This window comes from Nerophis ophidion, linkage group LG09 (assembly GCF_033978795.1).
Source record: "Nerophis ophidion isolate RoL-2023_Sa linkage group LG09, RoL_Noph_v1.0, whole genome shotgun sequence".
NCBI classification, from domain to species: domain Eukaryota; kingdom Metazoa; phylum Chordata; class Actinopteri; order Syngnathiformes; family Syngnathidae; genus Nerophis; species Nerophis ophidion.
Genome location: NC_084619.1, coordinates 26,575,002 through 26,598,651, shown reverse-complemented (window position 1 = coordinate 26,598,651; position 23,650 = coordinate 26,575,002). Strand labels below are relative to the sequence as shown.

The 23,650-nt window shown below is 43.5% G+C and overlaps 1 protein-coding gene across 2 annotated transcripts in view; it reads right to left on the bottom strand.

Moving 5' to 3' along the window:
- Positions 1 to 23,650, bottom strand: part of zmp:0000000755 (phosphofurin acidic cluster sorting protein 2) — a 112,073-nt gene that overhangs the window by 42,745 nt on the left and 45,678 nt on the right. For both annotated transcript variants that reach the window (XM_061910678.1, XM_061910679.1), the window contains exons 3-4: positions 14,840 to 14,929; positions 13,084 to 13,209 (exon numbers count right to left, since the gene is read on the bottom strand). In XM_061910678.1, the coding sequence (XP_061766662.1) occupies positions 13,084 to 13,209; positions 14,840 to 14,929 (216 nt within the window). The remainder of the gene's footprint in view (positions 1 to 13,083; positions 13,210 to 14,839; positions 14,930 to 23,650) is intronic.

Below are 23,650 nucleotides of genomic sequence, written 5' to 3'. Positions count from 1 at the left end.
GGCTTCAAGCAGGAAGACGTTAGGCAGATAACTGTAATATGTCAAGTATGCGGCAAAAGCGTTTCTACAAAAAGCAGCAGCACTACTAATGTGTAGCATCATTTGAAAAGTCACCCACTAGAGAATGAAGAGGGCTTGAAACTCCGCATGTCAACATCTCCGGTCAGTGCCACACCAACAAAATGCCGAAGCAACCAGCACTGACCCAATTGAGCCTGGCGTCTTCCATTTCCAGATCAACACCGTATTAGAAAAATAGTCAAAAACAGGAGATAACGTCCGCAGTAACCTACCACATAGCGAAGGACATACACAATTTGATTTCCTATTATGAAGCTAATTTTTATTTTACAGTTTTTTAAATGTCTTATCATGCACAAAAGGGTTTTGAAATATTGTAGTATTGTCTGTGCAAAAAGTGCATTTTAATTTAGTTTTGTTTTGATCTGTCATCTTAGTGACATTATGCACAAAAGTGCACTCATAGCTTGTTTTAAAATCTCTCTGACAATCTTGCACTTTCTGTTTTGAAATTACATGAATGTTTGTGCCACTGCTTAATAACTGTTTAATAAATACAGTTTTGGTAAATTGACTTAGTTGTGATTTCCCTCTCTGCATGAAAGTTTAAAATGAGCATATATTAATGTAATAAGTCTATCTGTGTTGGCCCTGCGATGAGCTGACTACTTGTCCAGGGTGTACGGCGCCTTCTGCTCGTTTGTAGCTGAGACACGCACCAGCGCCCTCGCGAAGCCCAGAGGGAATAAGCAGTAGAAAATGGATGGATGGATGGATGGATGTAAGAAAGTGCACTTGTTTTATCTCTCTGTGAGAAGGAGAGACAAGAAAGAGTGACAAAAGTCTGTAGTGTAATGCCCGCAGCTAAAAAGCAACTGCGTGAGAACGTATTACCGGAATCCTCACAAAATAGTCATTTTCTACATCGCACAGAGACAAACCCACGATATCATGAGTATATTTGATGTAACGCCCAGCCCTAAGTTACCTATAGTTAAATAAAAAAAGAGAAACATAGTTGTGTGAAAAATAGATTTAACTACCATTTTGGCTCAAGTCCACAAGCTAAACTTTGTCTATATAGCTTTCAAAACACATCATCTGCTGTTTTGACTGTCTTTTTTACATACAAATTTATATTTTGTTCCTCTCAGCCCTTGTGTAAAAGCCTAATGAGCAGCACAGATAAAGTATAAATATTTGTGAATGACAGTGGTGTGCAGTCAGGGCCAGCAAGGCCTTCTCTGCTGGCCCAACATAACCACAAATCATGATCATAATTAAAGATAAGACATTTTTTAAATTTACTTTCTCTAAATATCTAAACTTTTTCATATTCTCTTCAAGTCATATTATGCTCCTTCCAGTGCTGTTGTTTTTAGTTTGTATCCAATCAGAATTCAGCTAGCTTCTATTGCCATGCTGTACGAAATCTCCCCAAGGCCTTCAGAATCAAAAATGCAGGCGTCTGTGCACTGTAAGCGAACGGGGACATACAGTGTAGGCGATAGCCAATCAGAACACAAGTTGTTGTCAGTAAGGCCTTCTAGCTGGCCTCACGTTGAACGTGACATTTACGCGTCCTGTGACTGGATACTCATCGTGACCGTTAGCGGATGAATTTGAGAACACAGTTGAGAGACAGTTAATAGCCAATCAGATCAGAAGTTGACAGTAGCCTATTTAAGTAGCCTGATGCTAACAAGACTGTGATTGTATACTCATTTGTAGTTCCAAAGTGAGTATCCATTCACAAGTTTCAATTTAGCAGGAAGCGGGAAGTGTTAGCCATAGCCAGACCATGATAGCAGAGACATAAAACAAAACGTTGAGTAGGTGGCAGATATTGTAGCATCCCGGAAGAGTTGGTGCAGCAGGGAATTCTGGGAATTTGCTATGTTGTGTTTATGTTGTGTTGCGGTGCATATATTCTCCTGAAATGTGTTTGTCATTGTTGTTTAGGGTGGTTTCACTATGTGGCACATATTTAAAACAGTGTTTGTGTTGTTCATACGGCCACCCTTAGTGTGACATGTATGGCTGTTGACCAGTGACGTGCGGTGAGGGTCATGGCTGGTGAGGCACTGACTTCATCACAGTCAGATTTACAAACATATGAACCCTATTGAGCTGTGGTTCTCAAATGGGGGTAAGCATACCCCTGGGGTTACTTGAAGGTATGCCAAGGTGAGATACATGAGATTTTTATAAAATATTCTAAAAATAGCAACAAATCAAAAATCCTTTATAAATATATTTTTCCAATAATACTTCAACAAAATATAAATGTAAGTTCATAAACTGTGAAAAAAAAATACAAAAATGCAATATTCAGTGTTGAGAGCTAGATTTTTTGTGGACATGTTCCATAAATATTGATGTTAAAGATTAATTTTTTTGTGAAGAAATGTTTAGAATTAAGTTCATGAATCCAGATGGAGCTCTATTACAATCTCCAAAGAGGGCACTTTAAGTTGATGATTATTTCTATGTGTAGAAATCTTTATTTACCAGTGCACCCCGCGACCCCAAAGGTAATAAGCGGTACAAAATGGATGGATGAATCACTTGTTTATTTTTTTTAAAGTTTTTAGTTATTTTTATGTCATTTTCCAAATAGTTCAAGAAATACCACTACAAATGAGCAATATTTTGCATTGTTATACAATTTAGTAAATCAGAAACTGATGACTTAGTGCTGTATTATACTTCGTTATCTCTTTTTTTCAACCAAAAATGCTTTGCTCTGATTAGGGGGCACTTGAATTAAAAAAATGTTCACAGGGGGTACATCACTGAAAAAAGGTTGAGAACCACTGCTATAGAGTATCTTATTCACCATTTGATTGGCAGCAGTTGAATTGATTAGATTAGATCTTAAACAAGTTGAAAAACTTATTCGGGTGTTACCATTTAGTGGTCAATTGTACGGAATATGTACTGAACTGTGCAATCTACTAATAAAAGTATCAATCAATCAAAGTTAACGGGTTACATTTAAAAGCTCATACCAGCATTCTTCCCTGCTTGGCACTCAGCATCAAGGGTTGGAATTGGGGGTTAAATCACCAAAAATGATTCCCGGCCGCTGCTGCTCACTGCTCCCCTCACCTTCCAGGGGGTGAACAAGGCGGTGGGTCAATTGCAGAGGACAAATTTCACCACACCTAGTGTGTGTGTGACAATCATTGGTACTTTGGGTTGTACTTGTATACTTTAACTTAATGTAGCAGGTACTTTAGCTAGTATAATAGAAGTTCTCAATATTTGGCCTAATCAGAAGTCTAGATTACGACTCGGAGAGAGTAGAACAGACACAATTAAATACTTTAAATGATACTGGTGTTATTTAAACAGGTACAGTGCAACAACTAGTGGACAGACATTAATAGGAATGGCCATTCAAAACAAAATAAAAAAACAGAAAGGAATCGCAACAAACAATGTTGGTTTAGCTCAGGTAATTCATAAAAAGTAATATCAAATGTTCTTCAGGTTTATAGGAGCCATATGAGACTGATCGCAGTCCATTTGTGCATTCGCAGTTCATACAGCCACACGGGTTGGGGTTGTGGATATGGCAGTTTGTAGTGAAAGTTCAGTTTATGGGCAGGTTGTGTATGAGGTAGTGCAAAAGGCTGCAGAGCAATGAGGTGCGAGGCAAGGGGTTCGGCTGTAAGCCGCCTACCGGCCCGACCAGAGCAGGTGGAGTTCAGGGGTTGAGGAGGTGGAGATCCTTGGGCTCGGCTCGAGGCCTATCTACAGCTCCCCATCCAAGACTTAGGGACCTGGCCTACGTAAACACAGGACCCGGAGTTCAATCAATGTGCGGACATAAATATGAACATTAAGTCATCTATTGTTCGAACTTCAATGAATAAATTACACTTATTATCATTATTAGCGTTAATACTGCTAACATTAACAATATTAAACATCCATCCATCCATCCATCATCTTCCGCTTATCCGAGGTCGGGTCGCGGGGGCGACAGCCTAAGCAGGGAAACCCAGACTTCCCTCTCCCCAGCCACTTCGTCTAGCTCTTCCCGGGGGATCCCGAGGCGTTCCCAGGCCAGCCGGGAGACATAGTCTTCCCAACGTGTCCTGGGTCTTCCCCGTGGCCTCCTACCGGTTGGACGTGCCCTAAACACCTCCCTAGGGAGGCGTTCGGGCGGCATCCTGACCAGATGCCCGAACCACCTCATCTGGCTCCTCTCGATGTGGAGGAGCAGCGGCTTTACTTTGAGTTCCTCCCGGATGGCAGAGCTTCTCACCCTATCTCTAAGGGAGAGCCCCGCCACACGGCGGAGGAAACTCATTTCGGCCGCTTGTACCTGTGATCTTATCCTTTCGGTCATGACCAAAGTTCATGACCATAGGTGAGGATGGGAACGTAGATCGACCGGTAAATTGAGAGCTTTGCCTTCCGGCTCAGCTCCTTCTTCACCACAACGGATCGGTACAACGTCCGCATTACTGAAGACGCCGCACCGATCCGCCTGTCGATCTCACGATCCACTCTTCTCTCACTCGTGAACAAGACTCCTAGGTACTTGAACTCCTCCACTTGGGGCAGGGTCTCCTCCCCAACCCGGAGATGGCACTCCACCCTTTTCCGGGCGAGAACCATGGACTCGGACTTGGAGGTGCTGATTCTCATTCCGGTCGCTTCACACTCGGCTGCGAACCGATCCAGCGAGAGCTGAAGATCCCGGTCAGATGAAGCCATCAGGACCACATCATCTGCAAAAAGCAGAGACCTAATCCTGCCGTTACCAAACCGGAACCCCTCAACGCCTTGACTGCGCCTAGAAATTCTGTCCATAAAAGTTATGAACAGAATCGGTGACAAAGGACAGCCTTGGCGGAGTCCAACCCTCACTGGAAATGTGTTCGACTTACTGCCGGCAATGCGAACCAAGTTCTGGCACTGATCGTACAGGGAACGGACCGCCACAATAAGAAAGTCCGATACCCCATACTCTCTGAGCACTCCCCACAGGACTTCCCGAGGGACACGGTCGAATGCCTTCTCCAAGTCCACAAAGCACATGTAGACTGGTGGGGCAAACTCCCATGCACCTTCAAGAACCCTGCCGAGAGTATAGAGCTGGTCCACAGTTCCACGACCAGGACGAAAACCACATTGTTCCTCCTGGTTCCGAGGTTCGACTATCCGACGTAGCCTCCTCTCCAGTACACCTGAATAAACCTTACCCGGAAGGCTGAGGAGTGTGATCCCACGATAGTTGGAACACACCCTCCGGTCCCCCTTCTTAAAGAGAGGAACCACCACCCCGGTCTGCCAATCCAGAGGTACCGCCCCCGATGTCCACGCGATGCTGCAAAGTCTTGTCAACCAAGACAGCCCCACAGCATCCAGAGCCTTAAGGAACTCCGGGCGGATCTCGTCCACCCCTGGGGCCTTGCCACCGAGGAGCTTTTTAACTACCTCAGCGACCTCAGCCCCAGAAATAGGAGAGTCCACCACAGATTCCCCAGGCACTGCTTCCTCATAGGAAGACGTGTTGGTGGGATTGAGGAGGTCTTCGAAGTAATCCTTCCACCTATCCACAACATCCGCAGTCGAGGTCAGCAGAACACCATCCGCACCATACACGGTGTTGATAGTGCACTGCTTCCCCTTCCTGAGGCGGCGGACGGTGGTCCAGAATCGCTTCGAAGCCGTCCGGAAGTCGTTTTCCATGGCTTCCCCGAACTCTTCCCATGTCCGAGTTTTTGCCTCCGCGACCGCTGAAGCTGCACACCGCTTGGCCTGTCGGTACCTGTCCACTGCCTCCGGAGTCCTATGAGCCAAAAGGACCCGATAGGACTCCTTCTTCAGCTTTACGGCATCCCTCACCGCTGGTGTCCACCAAGGGGGTTTTAGGATTGCCGCCCCGACAGGCACCAACTACCTTGCGGCCACAGCTCCGATCTGCCGCCTCAACAATAGAGGTGCGGAACATGGTCCACTCGGACTCAATGTCCAGCACCTCCCTCGTGACATGTTCAAAGTTCTTCCGGAGGTGGGAATTGAAACTTTCTCTGACAGGAGACTCTGCCAGACGTTCCCAGCAGACCCTCACAATGCGTTTGGGCCTCCCAGGTCTGTCCGGCATCCTCCCCCACCATCGCAGCCAACTCACCACTAGGTGGTGATTGGTAGAAAGCTCCGCCCCTCTCTTCACCCGAGTGTCCAAAACATGAGGCCGCAAATCCGATGACACAACTACAAAGTCGATCATGGAACTGCGGCCTAGGGTGTCCTGGTGCCAAGTGCACATATGGACACCCTTATGTTTGAACATGGTGTTTGTTATCGACAAACTGTGACGAGCACAAAAGTCCAATAACAAAACACCACTCGGGTTCAGATCCGGGCGGCCATTCTTCCCAATCACGCCTCTCCAGGTTTCACTGTCGTTGCCAACGTGAGCGTTGAAGTCTCCCAGTAGGACAAGGGAATCACCTGGGGGAGCACTTTCCAGTACTCCCTCGAGTGTTCCCAAAAAGGGTGGGTACTCTGAACTGCTGTTTGGTGCATAAGCACAAACAACAGTCAGGACCCGTCCCCCCACCCGAAGGCGGAGGGAGGCTACCCTTTCGTCCACCGGGTTGAACTCCAACGTACAGGCTTTGAGCCGGGGGGAAACAAGAATTGCCACCCCAGCCCGTCGCCTCTCACTGCCGGCAACGCCAGAGTGGAAGAGGGTCCAATCCCTCTCGAGAGAAGTGGTTCCAGAGCCCTTGCTGTGCGTCAAAGTGAGTCCGACTATATCCAGCCGGAATTTCTCGACCTCGCGCACTAGCTCAGGCTCTTTCCTCCCCAGTGACGTGACGTTCCCCGTCCCAAGAGCTAGCTTCTGTAGCCGAGGATCGGACCGCCAAGTGCCCTGCCTTCGGCTGTCGCCCAGCTCACAATGCACCCGACCTCTATGGCCCCTGCTATGGGTGGTGAGCCCATTGGAGGGGTGACCCACGTTGCCTCTTCGGGCTGTGCCCGGCTGGGCCCCATGGGAACAGGCCCGGCCACCAGGCGCTCGCCATCGTGCCCCACCTCCGGGCCTGGCTCCAGAGGGGGGCCCCGGTGACCCGCGTCCGGGCGAGGGAAATCTGGGTCCATGGTTTTTCATCTTCATAAAGGTCTTCGAGCTGCTCTTTGTCTGATCCCTCACCTAGAACCTGTTTGCCTTGGGAGACCCTACCAGGGGGCTTTATGCCCCCGGACAACATAGCTCCTAGGATCATTGGGACACGCAAACTCCTCTACCACGATAAGGTTGCAGCTCAGAGAGGAGCAATATTAAACAATCACACATAATTACAAAATAACAAACACGACAGTACACAGTGTTGTCACTATGACAGGTGTAACCGCGCATCAGCGACAGTATTCATTCATTGTCTTTACTGTAGCATAAAAAATGCAAATGGCTTTAAAACGCCACAATAATCAATCACCATATTTAAGAACCCAAAGTAAAGACTCGAAATAAATATAAATTCAATCGGATCAGAAACATTGGAGGAAACGGGATTTAAAACCCGATGTTAACCGCCCATAGAAAATACATGGGTACGGTTAGTAGCTACTATTAGCAAACAAATTTACTTACCAACTCTACTTAATATCTCAACATCAACCCACTTTTTCGTCGCAACTCGGCCTTGATGGTCGGCACCTAAAAGTTTACAGTTAGCTGTAAAATGTTAGACGGTTGTTTTTACGATATGCACGCAAACAACATCTTTAACACATACCGGCTTCAGATGTCCCCAGGCCTAGCCACCGCACCTGGCAGCCATCTTGAAACGCTGGATTATATAGAGCGCGATAGGCTGCAGCGGGTCACGTGAGCGCGTGTGGTAAACTCGCGAGATTAAACGCGGAAACGGTGCAGGTAATATGAGGGGATGCCATGAGAGGAAATAGGGCTTATTTCCCACCCGAGTTACACCCTGCCCCTTTAGACCATGCAACTCCCAGTGCATGCTACACAACCTGGATACGAGGTTGGGCGGAGTTGACGTACGCAGAGGCGCGCCTTAATGCTTCACTGTACGCATCGGCTAGACTGTGGAACACATACAAACTGTAGCACACAAAAAACCACATGTAATAAAAAAAACTTTATTATGGTCTTACCTTTACTTATAAATGAAGTTCATGCGCTGCTCCTTTTGAACAAAAGCATCGATAACTTGTTTATAAAAGTCTTCCTTATCTTTCTTCAGTTTTAAAAGTCTCTCTGTCTCGATGGAGATCTTCCTTTAATTATTACCTCCTGCTTCGATTGAAAGTCCAGTTTAGAAAACTGTTTTATTTTAGATATGTAATTCTCCATGTAAAAAGGCCAGGCGAGAGGAAAAAATAAACGATCGCTGCTAACTGTTGCTGCTTGTTGTCACTTCTTCTGCAGCCGAGTAGTCGCAAGAATGATCTCTGAGATCACTAGCGCCCTCTATCACCTCTATCATCCTTTTTTTTTCTTTGTCATGAGAAAGGGATGTTTTTGTCATGAAAAAGGGAGGTTTTTGTGGTTGGGGCACTAATTGTAAGTGTATATTGTGTTTTTTATGTTGATTTAATAAAAAAAAAAAAATATATATATATATATATATATATACATATATATATTTTTTTTTAAATAAAAATGAATAAAAAATTATTCTGCGGCCCGGTACCAATCGGGCCACCGCCCGGTGGTTGGGCACCACTGCTCTACAACAGTGGTTCTCAACCTTTTTTCAGTGATGTACCCCCCGTGAAAATGTTTCTTAATTCAAGTACCCCCTAATCAGAGCAAAGCATTTTTGGTTGAAAAAAAAAGATAAAGAAGTAAAATACAGCACTATGTCATCAGTTTCTGATTTATTAAATTGTATAACAGTGAAAAATATTACTCATTTGTAGTGGTCTTTCTTGAACTATTTGGAAAAAAAGATATAAAAATACATAAAAAAACTTGTTGAAAAATAAACAAGTGATTCAATTATAAATAAAGATTTCTACACATAGAAGTAATCATCAACTTAAAGTGCCCTCCTTGGGGATTGTAATAGAGATCCATTTGGATCCATGAACTTACAGTAATTCTAAACATTTCTTCACAAAAAAAGAAATCTTTAACATCAATATTTATCGAACATGTCCACAAAAAGTCTAGCTGTCAACACTGAATGTTAGATTGTTGTATTATTTTTCCACAGTTTATGAACTTACATTCATACTTCATTGAAGTATTATTCAATAAACATGTATAAAGGATTTACGATTTGCTGCTGTTTTTTAGAATGTTTTTAATAAATCTCACTTGTCCCTTGGCATACCTTCAAGTACCTCCAGGGGACCACGCACCCCCAAAAGAAGACTACTCCTCCACTACATGTCATCGCACACGCTTTTATATCACACAACCAATGTGCCGGCTCTGTATCCTGTTGTGTAAGACTTGTGCAGAACAACATAAGAGGCTGCAAGACGTACTTCTTCGACAGCCATACACATCACATTGAGGGTGGCCGTAAAAAAACTTTCAACACTGTTACAAATATGCGCCACACAGTGAACCCACACCAAACAACAGAGAGAAATCGTATCTTGACATTTTCAACTAATGACTAGTATTAACCCATCAAACGCTCCAATATATTCGCATGAATATTCAAGATGGATATATAAAAAGAAACTACATTTTGTGAGACGCTGTCGGCCAACCCCAGAGGCTAGTCGAGCTGTCTGGCGATTAAATGGGGAAATGCTAACCATTTAGCTGTTCTGGCGATTAAATGGGGGAATGCTCGCCATTTCTTCTCGAATCAGCCGACGACGATAGGGTCCACTGGCTTATACGGCATCGAATAGGGCAGAGGTCGGGAACCTTTTTGGCTGAGAGAGCCAAAAAGCCAAATATTTTGAAATATATTTCCGTAAGAGCCATATAATATTTTTTTTAACACTGAACACAACTAAACACGTGCATTTTTAAGTAACACCAACATTTCTAGAGTATAATAGGTCTCTTATTCTTTGTAATAGCATTGTTATTCTGAAGCTAACTGTGGAGGGGGCGTGGCCTGCGGGCCTGCAGCGACAGGTGCGTAGATGGCCCACCTGGGCCTTGTTATCTAATCACCTGTCGCTCTGTTATAAGCATCAGCCAGGAGGAGAGACTGGGTTGGGGCTGGAAAAACTATTGCTGGAAAGCAACTGAGAGACTTATTGAAAAATAAAACAATATTGTAACCCTGAAACAGGCTCTCATGTCAGTGCTTGGGGGTCTGAAGAACCCCCAGGAGGGCAAGCCCCACACTAACCAATAATAGATAAATAACTTCTTACCATTAACTCAACTTCTTGAACAGGTGCGGTAGAAAACAGATGGATGGATTAAAAATGCATGAGAATGTTTTATATTTTGAACATTATTTTTAACACTGTGATTACAAGTGGAATTATTCATTACTTATCGTGTTAAGCAACGTCAGCTCAGATTTATCAGAGAGCCAGATGCAGTCATCAAAAGAGCCACATTTGGCTCTAGAGCCATAGGTTCCCTACCCCTGGAATAGGGAGTTCAAAAATGTGTTTTTCTCTACTTTTTATATGTTTTTTGCAATTTTAATGTTGACAGTGCCACATAAGATATGTTGTAATTGCTGATGCATTTTAATTGATTTTTAAATGTGCCAGAAAATAACCCATTTTGTGCACTGTTTATGTGATTCAATGCGCAGGAGTGAGTAAATGTGTTTCTCTATAGTATTTCTCTAGCAATGGTCATGTGGTGACATAAATTATGGTATTTTGAGAGGTAATCATTGAAGTCAGATATCACTGAAAGCCTAGGTGGGAAACGCACATCCCGCCACTGATGAATAAAGTAGTCATCTTTATTGCTGGAATAAAAATAAAAATATCTCAAGATGAATTTAAAAGCCACCTAAATTAGAGCCACTGAATAGATGTATGTTCCAGCAAAGGATTACACGTTTTACTTTAATTAAGTAGTTTTGATCGCAGACAACATGTAGGCATATGAGCAAAGCTGCATGTCTGCTGAAGAAATGTAATGTTTTTTAATAAATGAGAAATATGTAACTCGTGCTGGACTGTAACACTTTTTGTAACTGTAACTTCTCTCCAAGAATGTGTTTTTATTTATCAGGGTGATTATGATTAGTAAAAATGAGCAATATTCAGTTTTTCCTGAGATTTTTGAATGTGTAGCCTATGTGGTTGCTGATTTTTCTGGCTTGGCAACCACACACACAACATTTTCCACCTTTCGAAATACAAATTTCATGAATGTGTTGCCTTGGGTAAAGTAGTGAAGCCCCCTCTTAAGTGACCGCTGAGACAGTTTTTTAGCATGGGGAATGAAAGATATGCTCATTTTGTCTGAAAATAAAGCAAGTAATTTCTTATCTTTTGCCGTCTTTAACTAATGCGTACGGGGCATCACAAAAGTAACAAGGGGGGGGGGGTTGTTGGCTTAGCGGTCAAAGTAGTAAGTATCCATCAGTCGACTTATCGTTAAGATTGTTGACTAGTTGACTATCAAAATAGTCGTTAATTGCAGCCATTTTGTACAGTAGTTAAGAATACGCAGTGTGCCAGTAAAAGATAGCGACAGAACGCAAATGACCTATATGTCATGATTTGGGAATCATTTTCTTGAATGCTCAAGTGTAAAGTCCATTACGACGTTTGCGCTCAAACTCAACATGAGCACAGAAGACCTAAAATGATGTTAACATAACAAAAAGTATAAAAAGGATGTACCGTAATAATGAGCAATTTAGTTTGAGTCATACAAGCCTTTAGGATGTACTGCAACAGTGACATTTTAAACTGTGAAAATGCATTAGTCTTGTTTAAAGATGTTAGTGTTAATTCCTATCCTCAAGCTACGAATGAGATGCTGTATTTAGAAATGCACCAATGCCAGCCTACATTTAAGGGTTGCTTTAAGGGCAATTTCTCTCTCTCTCACCACACATACACACAGAATGTGGCCGGTCTGTTGTTGTAAGGCCCACTTTTCGAATGAAAAACGAACATTTTTTAATGTGGCTGGTTTTTGTATGCTGTCTATTATTGTGCAGACATACACTGCATACAGTGCCCAACAAAGAAAGCCATGCATTGGTGAATCCCATGAAGAAAGTTGCAAGTACCAGCACTTTGGTAAAGAGGATAAAAAACACTATTAAATTCAAGAAAGGAGTTGTAGCAAAGTATGAAAGTGCCCTCTGTGTGGCTCTGCACACCCTTACTCATCTCCACTCATCGCTGTTTACGCCAACAGGAGTATTTATTAAGTGTAAAACAATGTTGAAAGTTTATTTGTCCATTTTTACGAAAAACTTTGATTATTCTCTATAAAATGTGTTTTGTGTTAATATTTGTAGTGTCTGAAATAGATTAATTGGACTTACTTTTTAATATGGTGGAAATATATTGTTTTCATCTGACCGTTTATAAGGGTTTACTAACAAAAACTAAAACTAAATTACCACAGTATTGTAAAAACTACTACCGTAAGTCCATTTTTAAAACTCACTATTTTACTCAAGAAAGGTAAATGAGGCATTACTAAGCAAAAAGGGAAGAAGAGTTACCTGTCGAAAACTGCAAAACGAGCTGAGACTCCACTTTGCGCTCTGTCTATATAATAAGTAATGGAACGTTAGTCCACGCTGGCAATATTCTTAACCCCAAATAACTTGGATTGAGAACAAAAGCAACTTAAACAGATCCCCTTTTCCATTAAACAAACATCCACACTGGGCATTACACCAGCTCTTGGTCCATCATTTATACATAACTTGGTTCAAAGCAGCTTTTTCAGGAAAAACAAATATTTAAAGCCAGCTCCAGATGGACCATAATCTCATACAGGAGTGTTTGAGGAGTATGATTCATCTAAAACACAGCAGGGCTTCTCCTTGGCAAGAAAACCATAGTACATTGCTATGAATTCTTGTCAATCACTGTCAGAAAAGTGAGTTCAGGGATTTGTCTCTTGAAAAATACCAAAGTAACGTACAGTACCTCAGCCATGTTGATAACCCCCACAGCCAATGTCTTGTAGCCCAGGATGGTTCGATTCTTGTAGCGTTTCCTCCTTTGAAGCATTATTTGTAGTCTGTTGGCATCTCTCTTCAGAAAATGGGGATACTGCAAAACAATAGTAATAATAATCAAAAATAAAAATAATTTTTATCAGTCTTAAAATCAAAATTAAGAAGCTTTCTGGTTGGCTGAATTTAACTTTAAGTGAACAATTATGACATATTTAAATTACTGCATCACAAGCTGGACACTAATGAATAAATCCACACGTAAATTGTTGGAAGTTTTTTATGATTAAAAAAAAAACAGTAGGTGTGAGAGATAAAAGGCCAGTCATGTATCATCTTTGCAGAATACTTGAGAAATACAACCAACTCAATTGGGTAAACTTAATAAAGTCTTGTATATAAAATTCTTAACGACATGGCATCACCTGAGAACATGTTGTAAAGAGGAAGGTCAAAAGGACAACTAGGTCTGCTCCAGAGGGCACTGCTTTGTGCCGTTTACAAAAAGCATGTCGGGGCAACTCTTATTTTCCTATCGAGCATGCCAAACTTGGAACACAATACCGGCAAAGATATGGAAACTCTAGCAATACAAGCAATAAGGCCAGAGGAAAAAAATACTGCTTGGGAGCCAAAATTGTAATCAAAGCTTATAGGCTACTGAATAAAACTTAAGTGTGAAATTGTATACTATAAAGAAATATTTTATCAATTGTTTTATATATTCATGTAAAGTACAATGCACTATTGTGGCAGAAAGTGGCACTCAAATCTTGGAGTTTTACATTTTAATATTGTATGATATATATGTGTGTGTACTAAGTTTTTAAATGTGTTTGTCATAATTTCAAAATCAAATTGCCAGTGTACTGGAGATGGAAATTAGCTTTTGGATGGTTATAATCTTACATATGTACATGTAAAATGTTCATTAATATGTGTTGTCCCATTTTGAATAAAGTAAAATAAAAACAATCTAAAATGACGTAAATCATCTTATTTTTAAAAGAAGTTTAACAATATTTATGAATTTGGGACCAATTGCTTCACCTGGATACTTTGGGTTTTTGGAATTCTACCAATGAGGTAAAAAATATTTTTCCTGAATCATATATATCTTCCATGAATGTTCATATATGTACGCCATAACATGTGAATAACATACGTGTTGTCCTTCCTCAGAAAAGATGCATCTGCAGTTAATTTATCCAGGTTGTTCCTTAAAAATGTCACTTCTCTGTGGCATTTTTATAGCTTTCTATGTACTATTTCTATGTACTTTCTATGACTGCTAAGCAGAAACTTAATTACACCAGCATGTGAACCTTAGGCCCGTGCATGAGAGAACTTATTTGACAATTTCAGAGGCTTAATTTGGTGCCCGAATGATTCTTAAATACTGTTATTAGATGATGAACTAACAATGCCAATAGAAAGGACCACCCAGGTAGATGAAATTAAAATATACTTTTTTTCCTCCCAATCCAGATTGGAAAGGTAATTATGGATAGACAGACACTTTCAGCTTGCTGTTTAGGTGAGCTTAGATCATTTTCTTGGACCTATTATTACATACTCAATATAGATCTACACTGTTAACGTACATGGCCTTAACACAATGTTCCAAACCATGGTACCAGAGTGCCTACAAGCTTCACTCGAATCATAACTGTCAAGTTACTGCCATGTCAGTGTGAGAATTCACAGCACAGTGATAAAGTGCTTGCCTGTAGTGAAAATGTGAGTTCTAGATCTGTCTCCATCAGTCCGCTGGGAGGGAGCACATACTCGTTGGATCTCAGAAGACGTTTCGAACCCTGAAAGGTAAAGTCAAAGTATCATTGCAAGTAAATTTACAGGTAATGTTCATATACTGTAGCTCCTACCTGCTTCATTCTATGCTGTATCAAGTCAACCATAAGACAAACTAAGCAAGAACTAGCAACAATTAGTAAATAAATATGTTTTACGTATAGTGTTGGAAAGCTAGAGCTGCAGTGTTTTCCACAGGACTGCATCTATTGGTGTTGTTGGGCTGTCCTACTGTTGGATTTACGATGTGTATTTGTTATGTGCATATGTATTTAAGGCGGGCTTGCTTGGGAATTTTAAGATGGGCGGGGCTACCACTATCAGGTGACTACTTGGGTAGCTTTTAAAAATGGCGTCATTGTTCGTTTGGTAAAAAACAACGTGCTTTGTCACCGGCATACCCCACTGGTAAGATCATTTTATGTCCGCTTTTCTTGGTTAGATAAGCTGAACTATTGTTTAAATTCCATGCTTGCTCGCATCCTTTCTTTTTTGTTTGTTGTGTGTTCGCTAAGTCCGCGGCGCTTGTTGTGCGGCTGGCTGGCTGTTTGACAGCCAGAGCAAACACGCACTGTTTTAGCTTTTGAACGACATCGGCAAAATTATTAAGTTAAAGGGTACAACCACAGTAATGTGCGGATTGAAATCTGTTGTATTAGAGTGTTGTCACGTTGTGTGTCCCCGGCTGAATTTGAGTGATCGTAGGTTTATTCTTGGCTTGAGTTTGAAAATACCTGCACTTTACTTCTTGGTTTGGCTGATGGGATTTGTAGTTCTTTAATGTAGTGCTGCTTATATGTGTAATGCGTGGCTCAAACAGAGCGCCTGTGTTTTATGTTTTTTTTTAGTATGCTTGTCCATGAATCATGGCAACATTATAAATAATTCTGATCACATTTAAAACATTATCTGACATAAATTAATGATGATAATAAAATGTAATGCTAAAATTAATAAGTTAGGATAAAATCACAGTGATTGATAATATGTCATTTCATGGTTGACAACAATATGGTTCAGTTGATTAATTCATGTCTATTATTTACATTATGATGATACATTAGATAGATACATTGTTTTGTTGTGTTCATGTTTACTTTTAGACCAGCTCTATACTCTCAGCAGGGTTCCTGAGGGTGCATGGGAGTTTGCCAAACCAGTCTACATGTGCTTTGTGGACTTGGAAAAGGCATTTGACCGTGTCTCTCGGGAAGTCCTGTGGGGAGTGCTCGGGGAGTATGGGGTATCGGACTGTCTTATTGTGGCGGTCCGCTCCTTGTACGATCAGTGCCAGAGCTTGGTCCGCATTGCCGGCAGTAAGTCGAACACATATCCAGTGACGGTTGGACTCCGCCAAGGCTGTCCTTTGTCACCGATTCTGATCATAACTTTTATGGACAGAATTTCTAGGCGCAGTCAAGGCGTGGAGAGGTTCCGGTTTGGTGACCGCAGGATTAGGTCTCTGCATTTTGCAGAGGATGTGGTCCTGATGGCTTCATCTGACCGGGATCTTCAGCTCTCACTGGATCGGTTCACAGTGTGAAGCGACCGGAATGAGAATCAGCACCTCCAAGTCCGAGTCCATGGTTCTCACCCGGAAAAGGGTGGAATGCCATCTCCGGGTTGGGGAGGAGACCCTGCCCCAAGTGGAGGAGTTCAAGTACCTAGGAGTCTTGTTCACGAGTGAGGGAAGAGTGGATCGTGAGATTGACAGGCGGATCGGTGCAGCGTCTTAAGTAATGCGGACGTTGTACCGATCCGTTGTGGTGAAGAAGGAGCTGAGCCGAAAGGCAAAGCTCTCAATTTACCGGTCGATCTACGTTCCCATCCTCACCTATGGTCATGAGCTTTGGGTCATGACCTTTGAAAGGATAAGATCACGGGTACAAGCGGCCGAAATGAGTTTCCTCCGCCGTGTGGTGGGGCTCTCCCTTAGAGATAGGGTGAGAAGCTCTGCCATCCGGGAGGAACTCAAAGTAAAGCTGCTGCTCCTTCACATTGAGAGGAGCCAGATGAGGTGGTTCGGGCATCTGGTCAGGATGCCACCCGAACGCCTCCCTAGGGAGGTGTTTAGGGCACGTCCAACCGGTAGGAGGCCACGGGGAAGACCCAGGACACGTTGGGAAGACTATATCTCCAGGCTGGCCTGGGAACGCCTCAGGATCCCCCGGGAAGAGTTAGACGAAGTGGCTGGGGAGAGGGAAGTCTGGGTTTCCCTGCTTAGGCTGTTGCCCCCGCGACCCGACCTCGGATAAGCGGAAGAAGATGGATGGATGGATGTTTACTTTTAGGTTATTACCTGCTGCTGCTGCTACTGCTACTGCTGATACTGTTGCTACTGCTACTGCAACTGTTGCTGCAATAGTACCAAATAAAACAAGCAAAAAGTGCACAGCGAGTAATTCCTTTTATGCTGAGTGACGACCCCTGTTCAGAGGGCCAATACGGAAAAACTGAACACCGACACAAACATCATGATGCATATAAAAAAGTGAGGAGAAACATGAAAAGCAAAACAAATGTGTTTCAAGCAACAAATGAACTGTTTTACCTACTTTTCAGAAGTATTTTCACAAGACTTGTCACTCAATGCTTGTAATAAAAAAAAAAAAAAAGAGTCCCAAAAGGGTAGGGATGGGCGGTATAGCGGTTTTATAGTTAATGCGGGTATATTTTAGAAAGCAGTATGTATTTGAGACAAAACCGCCATACCGGTCGGTATCTTTTGATGTGCCTTTGTTACGACTGTTTGCTCTTCTCTGCTCACCCCCGCCCTTTGCGTATCTGATGCACTATGACACAGTGCATGGTGCGCTGCACATCAAAAGACAAATATGTCGTGCAGTGCCGACTTCTTAACTACATCCATCCATCCATCCATCCATTTTCTACCGCTTATTCCCTTTGGGGAAGCGGGTGCCTAACTCAGCTACAATCGGGCGGAAGGCAGGGTACACCCCGGACAAGTCTTCAGCTCATCGCAGGGCCAACAAAGATAGACAGACAACATTCACTGACTACTCAGGACCTTCGTATTGTGAGGCAGACGCACTAACCCTTCTGCCACCGTGAAGCCCTAGCTTTATTTAAACATACACCAATTTGCTTGAGCACCTATATCTCTCCTTGTAGCGACTTTATCACTAATCTCATCAGCGTATGTTGGTAACTTTTGTTAGCGACTTTGCACAGAAGCTCACAGTAGCACCTTTCTACTGCGTGCTGTGTTTAGCTAAAACTTGGTTTAAAAGAGCCTCTCTCCATAGCCTGCGCGGGCTAACCTACTGTAGTATAGCGGCTGGGTGGCTGAAAAGTCGTTTTAAACTTAACAGCCAGTGGCTTTCACCTGAGGGAGCAAATAGAAGCTCTATCTATCCTCGTACACAAGTGTGAGGATATATACCTAACATTAATGAACAAAACGAACAAAAATTGCTTTGACTTATTAACGGCTAACTAAGTACTTGATAAGAATAAACAACGTTACTACTTACAACACAATTGATCTGAGCACTCTTAACACTGGTTATCTAGCCATAAAACAGTTGGGCAACCTTAAGCAAGTAGCTCGTTTTTTAAGATACCGGTATATACCATGTACTGCCATTCAAACTAAAAATACCGCGGTATCAGTTTTGGTCCTTATCACCCAGCCCTACTAAAGGGGTATGATGATGATACAGCAATAAAGTCGATAATTTGGCAATACTAATCCCTCCTCGCTGTCTTTTTGTTCTCTGGTCGATCAGCTGGGTTATGTGTTTGTGAGCGAGAGCTAATATGTAGGGCCTTAGCTATTTGTGATGGTCCAAATTGTACATATTAATGTAGGTGAAACACTGAGCCTCTGACTTAAGTTATTACCCAAATCCCCTGTTTTATACTTCCTAAACCACTACCACGCAGAGTACAGGCTCCATTTGAGTAAGCCTTATTTTAGCATCAACCTGTTTGACATGTTCATGCAGAGTTACACCTTTTGGCAACCTAGTACAAACAGTACTCAAATACTTTCTAAGAGGGGGACCAGATTAATTGTTTTTCCACATAAAAATTACAAAAATACAACTACCAAGTGCTAAGTGACTGCCACAATGGGCTTATTATATAAACAACTCTATACATAAAATAAATAAATGCATATAAAGCACAGTCAACAAATAGAAGTGAACTGGGAGAAACCACCAGATCGGTAATTTTAAATAAGTATCCAAAACACAGCCACAGTTTCATAATGTGATTCAAAACATGATGATAATAATTATAATAATGTGATTCACATTTCTCCTGAAGGTCATGGTCTGGGAATGTCTTCGAGCAACACTACTGTCTTGGACAAAAATGTGTTTGTAAATGTGATTGTACAAACGACCTCTGAAAGAAATGTTGCAATTATACACACCCCTCTGCAACTGTTGACAACAACAGTTATTGAGATACAAAACAGCATGTGTTTTATTGGCCCTTTTTTTCCCTCTCTAATCATCCATTTCCAGTAAGTGCCTGTATCATTTTATCCCACCATATTTATGGCAAGATGTCTGCTAAAAGTATAAATGTTTGTTATTTGTACACCCTTAATAAGTCATTAGACAATCAGAGGCATGCCACATAAACAAAAACATAATTATCAAAACCAATCTCTGTGTCACCAATTAAGTCATTTGCAGGAAATTGGTGTTCGGCAGAATGGTGGAGAATGCAGAGAAAACAGAGTTCAAATCACCCATGTTCTTGCTCTTATTGAGACAACACACATCTCTAATCCACCGTGTTACCCACAAACATCTTGACAGGGACCAGGAATAACAAATGTATTCATACATTCAGAATAGCTAGCAGATAGTCAAAATTTGACGGAACATTCACTCTTGCTAAAGACTTGCCATCTCAGTTTGTAGTTATGTGCATCCACCATTATGTTCTTGAGAAGGACATATGGCCGGAGCCCTAGCTCGCTAAGGTAAAAAAAAGAAATTGTGTGAAAAATCAGTCTGACCTTGTCACGAGTGCGTCACAAAAGAAGCCTTCTATGTGCTCTTTTCTCATGCTCCGAAGCTGGTACAATGAATCAAGGCACAAAAGCCGAGCACTTTCTAAATGCCTGACGTGCATTTACAATACACAGCCTTGGCAAGAAAAGCTTGTACTCAATGTCCTCATCACCCCCCGCCCTCTCTTCTCCCTCGCCCTGCAACGAGCCTTTCCCCTGTCTTTTTGTTCCAAATGGTAAAGTGTAACAACCCTTCTACAATCACTTAGATTGGTCAGATCTAGATGTAGATCTTCTCCCTTGCCCTGCAACAAGCCTTTCCCCTGTCTTTCTGTTCCAAATGCTAAAATGTAACAACCCTTCCACAATCACTTAGAATGGTCAAATCTAGATCTCAGTCTAAGGAGCAAAACGTCTTTATAGACAAGCCGATCTGTCCAGTTGCAATCGATTGAATGCCCTGAGAAAATAATGACCTGGATGAATGAGAACATCCAAACACCACTTTTGTAAATGTATTGTGTATGTTTAAAAGGGTTCAATTTGCCAGGCCAATGGAAACGATGGATGACGATTAACATTCAAGTCCATTTTTTTTTTTTGCCCTGTGTGATCTGTTTCTGATTTTATCTTGCCCTCTTCCTTCTTAATCTCCTACGTGAAATAATTTGATTGAGAATATGAAGAAACGGCAGTTGCACAAAAACCATGAGATAGCCTCAAATGTACCAGGACTGAGACCTTCACATATTGATAGTTGTCAGTTCACATTTCACAATTTTTAAAATGTGAATGATTACATACAAGATTGTATTTTAACAAAAAATCTGAATTGGGCATCATACTCTGCAGTGTGAACGTAGCTGGATGCACATAAAAAGTACAGTGGCATCTTGCCTTGTAGGGCCACAGCTCACACTTATTTTGCGATAAAACTTGTCTCTCGGATAATTGTTAAGTTGCAAGCAAAAATTCAGGTTAGAAGCCTTCCACCGCTTGTTGGCGTAACAAATGTCAGTGACCCCCGCAAGATCAGATCAAAACATCTGGGGCCTGACTCATTAGCATTATCTAAAAGTTAGCTATTAGACAGATAGTTCGAAAGACAAAACTTTGTTTTTCTATCCATGAAAATATGGAAAAGCTGCTGAGGGTGGATGTGACGAAGAAGCAGACCAAAGGAGATACTGTAGAAGTCTGCTTTCTTATAACTTTTCCATCCATCCATCCATTTTCTACTGCTTGTACCTTTAAGGGTAGCGGGGGGTGCTGGAGCCTATCTCAGCTGCATTAGGGCAGAAGGCGGGGTACGCCCTGGACAAGCCGCCACCTCATCGCAGGGCCAACACAGATAGACAGACAACATTCACATTTACACACTAGGGCCAATTGTTTTAGTGTTGCCAATCAACCTCAGATCAGATCAGAGATACTTAATTAATCCCCAAGGGGAAACCTATCCTTAGGTGCATGTTTTTGGAGGTGGGAGGAAGCCAGAGTACCCAGAAGGAACCCACACAGTGACAGGGGGAACATGCAAACTCCACACAGAAAGATACCGAGCCCGAGATTGAACTCAGGACCTTCGTATTGTGAGGCACATGCACTTGCTGTACATTACTTGAAAACATCTACTGAAGTTTTTGCTACATATCCATCCATCCATCCATCCATCATCTTCCGCTTATCCGAGGTCGGGTCGCGGGGGCAGCAGCCTAAGCAGGGAAGCCCAGACTTCCCTATCTCCAGCCACTTCGTCTAGCTCTTCCCGGGGGATCCCGAGGCGTTCCCAGGCCAGCCGGGAGACATAGTCTTTCCAACGTGTCCTGGGTCTTCCCCGTGGCCTCCTACCAGCTGGACGTGCCCTAAACACATCCCTAGGGAGGCGTTCGGGTGGCATCCTGACCAGATGCCCGAACCACCTCATCTGGCTCCTCTCGATGTGGAGGAGCAGCGGCTTTACGTTGAGCTCCTCCCGGATGGCAGAGCTTCTCACCCTATCTCTAAGGGAGAGCCCCGCCACCCGGCGGAGGAAACTCATTTCGGCCGCTTGTACACGTGATCTTATCCTTTCGGTCATGACCCAAAGCTCATGACCATAGGTGAGGATGGGAACGTAGATCGACCGGTAAATTGAGAGCTTTGCCTTCCGGCTCAGCTCCTTCTTCACCACAACGGATCGATACAACGTCCGCATTACTGAAGACGCCGCACCGATCCGCCTGTCGATCTCACGATCCACTCTTCCCCCACTCGTGAACAAGACTCCTAGGTACTTGAACTCCTCCACTTGGGGCAGGGTCTCCTCCCCAACCCGGAGATGGCACTCCACCCTTTTCCGGGCGAGAACCATGGACTCGGACTTGGAGGTGCTGATTCTCATTCCGGTCGCTTCACACTCGGCTGCGAACCGATCCAGTGAGAGCTGAAGATCCCGGCCAGATGAAGCCATCAGGACTACATCATCTGCAAAAAGCAGAGACCTAATCCCGTGGCCACCAAACCGGAACCCCTCAACGCCTTGACTGCGCCTAGAAATTCTGTCCATAAAAGTTATGAACAGAATCGGTGACAAAGGACAGCCTTGGCGGAGTCCAACCTTCACTGGAAACGTGTCCGACTTACTGCCAGCAATGCGGACCAAGCTCTGACACTGATCATACAGGGAGCGGACTGCCACAATAAGACATTCCGATACCCCATACTCTCTGAGCACTCCCCACAGGACTTCCCGAGGGACACGGTCGAATGCCTTCTCCAAGTCCACAAAGCACATGTAGACTGGTTGGGCAAACTCCCATGCACCCTCAAGAACCCTGCCGAGAGTATAGAGCTGGTCCACAGTTCCACGACCAGGACGAAAACCACACTGTTCCTCCTGAATCCGAGGTTCGACTATCCGGCGAAGCCTCCTCTCCAGTACACCTGAATAAACCTTACCGGGAAGGCTGAGGAGTGTGATCCCACGATAGTTGGAACACACCCTCCGGTCCCCCTTCTTAAAGAGAGGGACCACCACCCCGGTCTGCCAATCCAGAGGTACCGCCCCCGATGTCCACGCGATGCTGCAGAGTCTTGTCAACCAAGACAGCCCCACAGCATCCAGAGCCTTAACGAACTCCGGGCGGATCTCATCCACCCCCGGGGCCTTGCCGCCGAGGAGCTTTTTAACTACCTCAGCGACCTCAGCCCCAGAAATAGGAGAGTCCACTACAGATTCCCCAGGCACCGCTTCCTCAAAGAAAGACGTGTTGGTGGGATTGAGGAGGTCTTCGAAGTATTCCCTCCACCGATCCACAACATCCGCAGTCGAAGTCAGCAGAACACCATCCGCACCATACACGGTGTTGATAGTGCACTGCTTCCCCTTCCTGAGGCGCCGTATGGTGGTCCAGAATCGCTTCGAAGCCGTCCGGAAGTCGTTTTCCATGGCTTCCCCGAACTCTTCCCATGTCCGAGTTTTTGCCTCCGCGACCGCTAAAGCTGCACACCGCTTGGCCCGTCGGTACCCGTCCACTGCCTCCGGAGTCCTATGAGCCAAAAGAACCCGATAGGACTCCTTCTTCAGCTTGACGGCATCCCTCACTGCTGGTGTCCACCAACGGGTTCTGGGATTACCGCCACGACAGGCACCAACAACCTTGCGGCCACAGCTCCAATCAGCCGCCTCGACAATAGAGGTTCGGAACATGGTCCACTCGGACTCAATGTCCCGCACCTCCCTCGTGACATG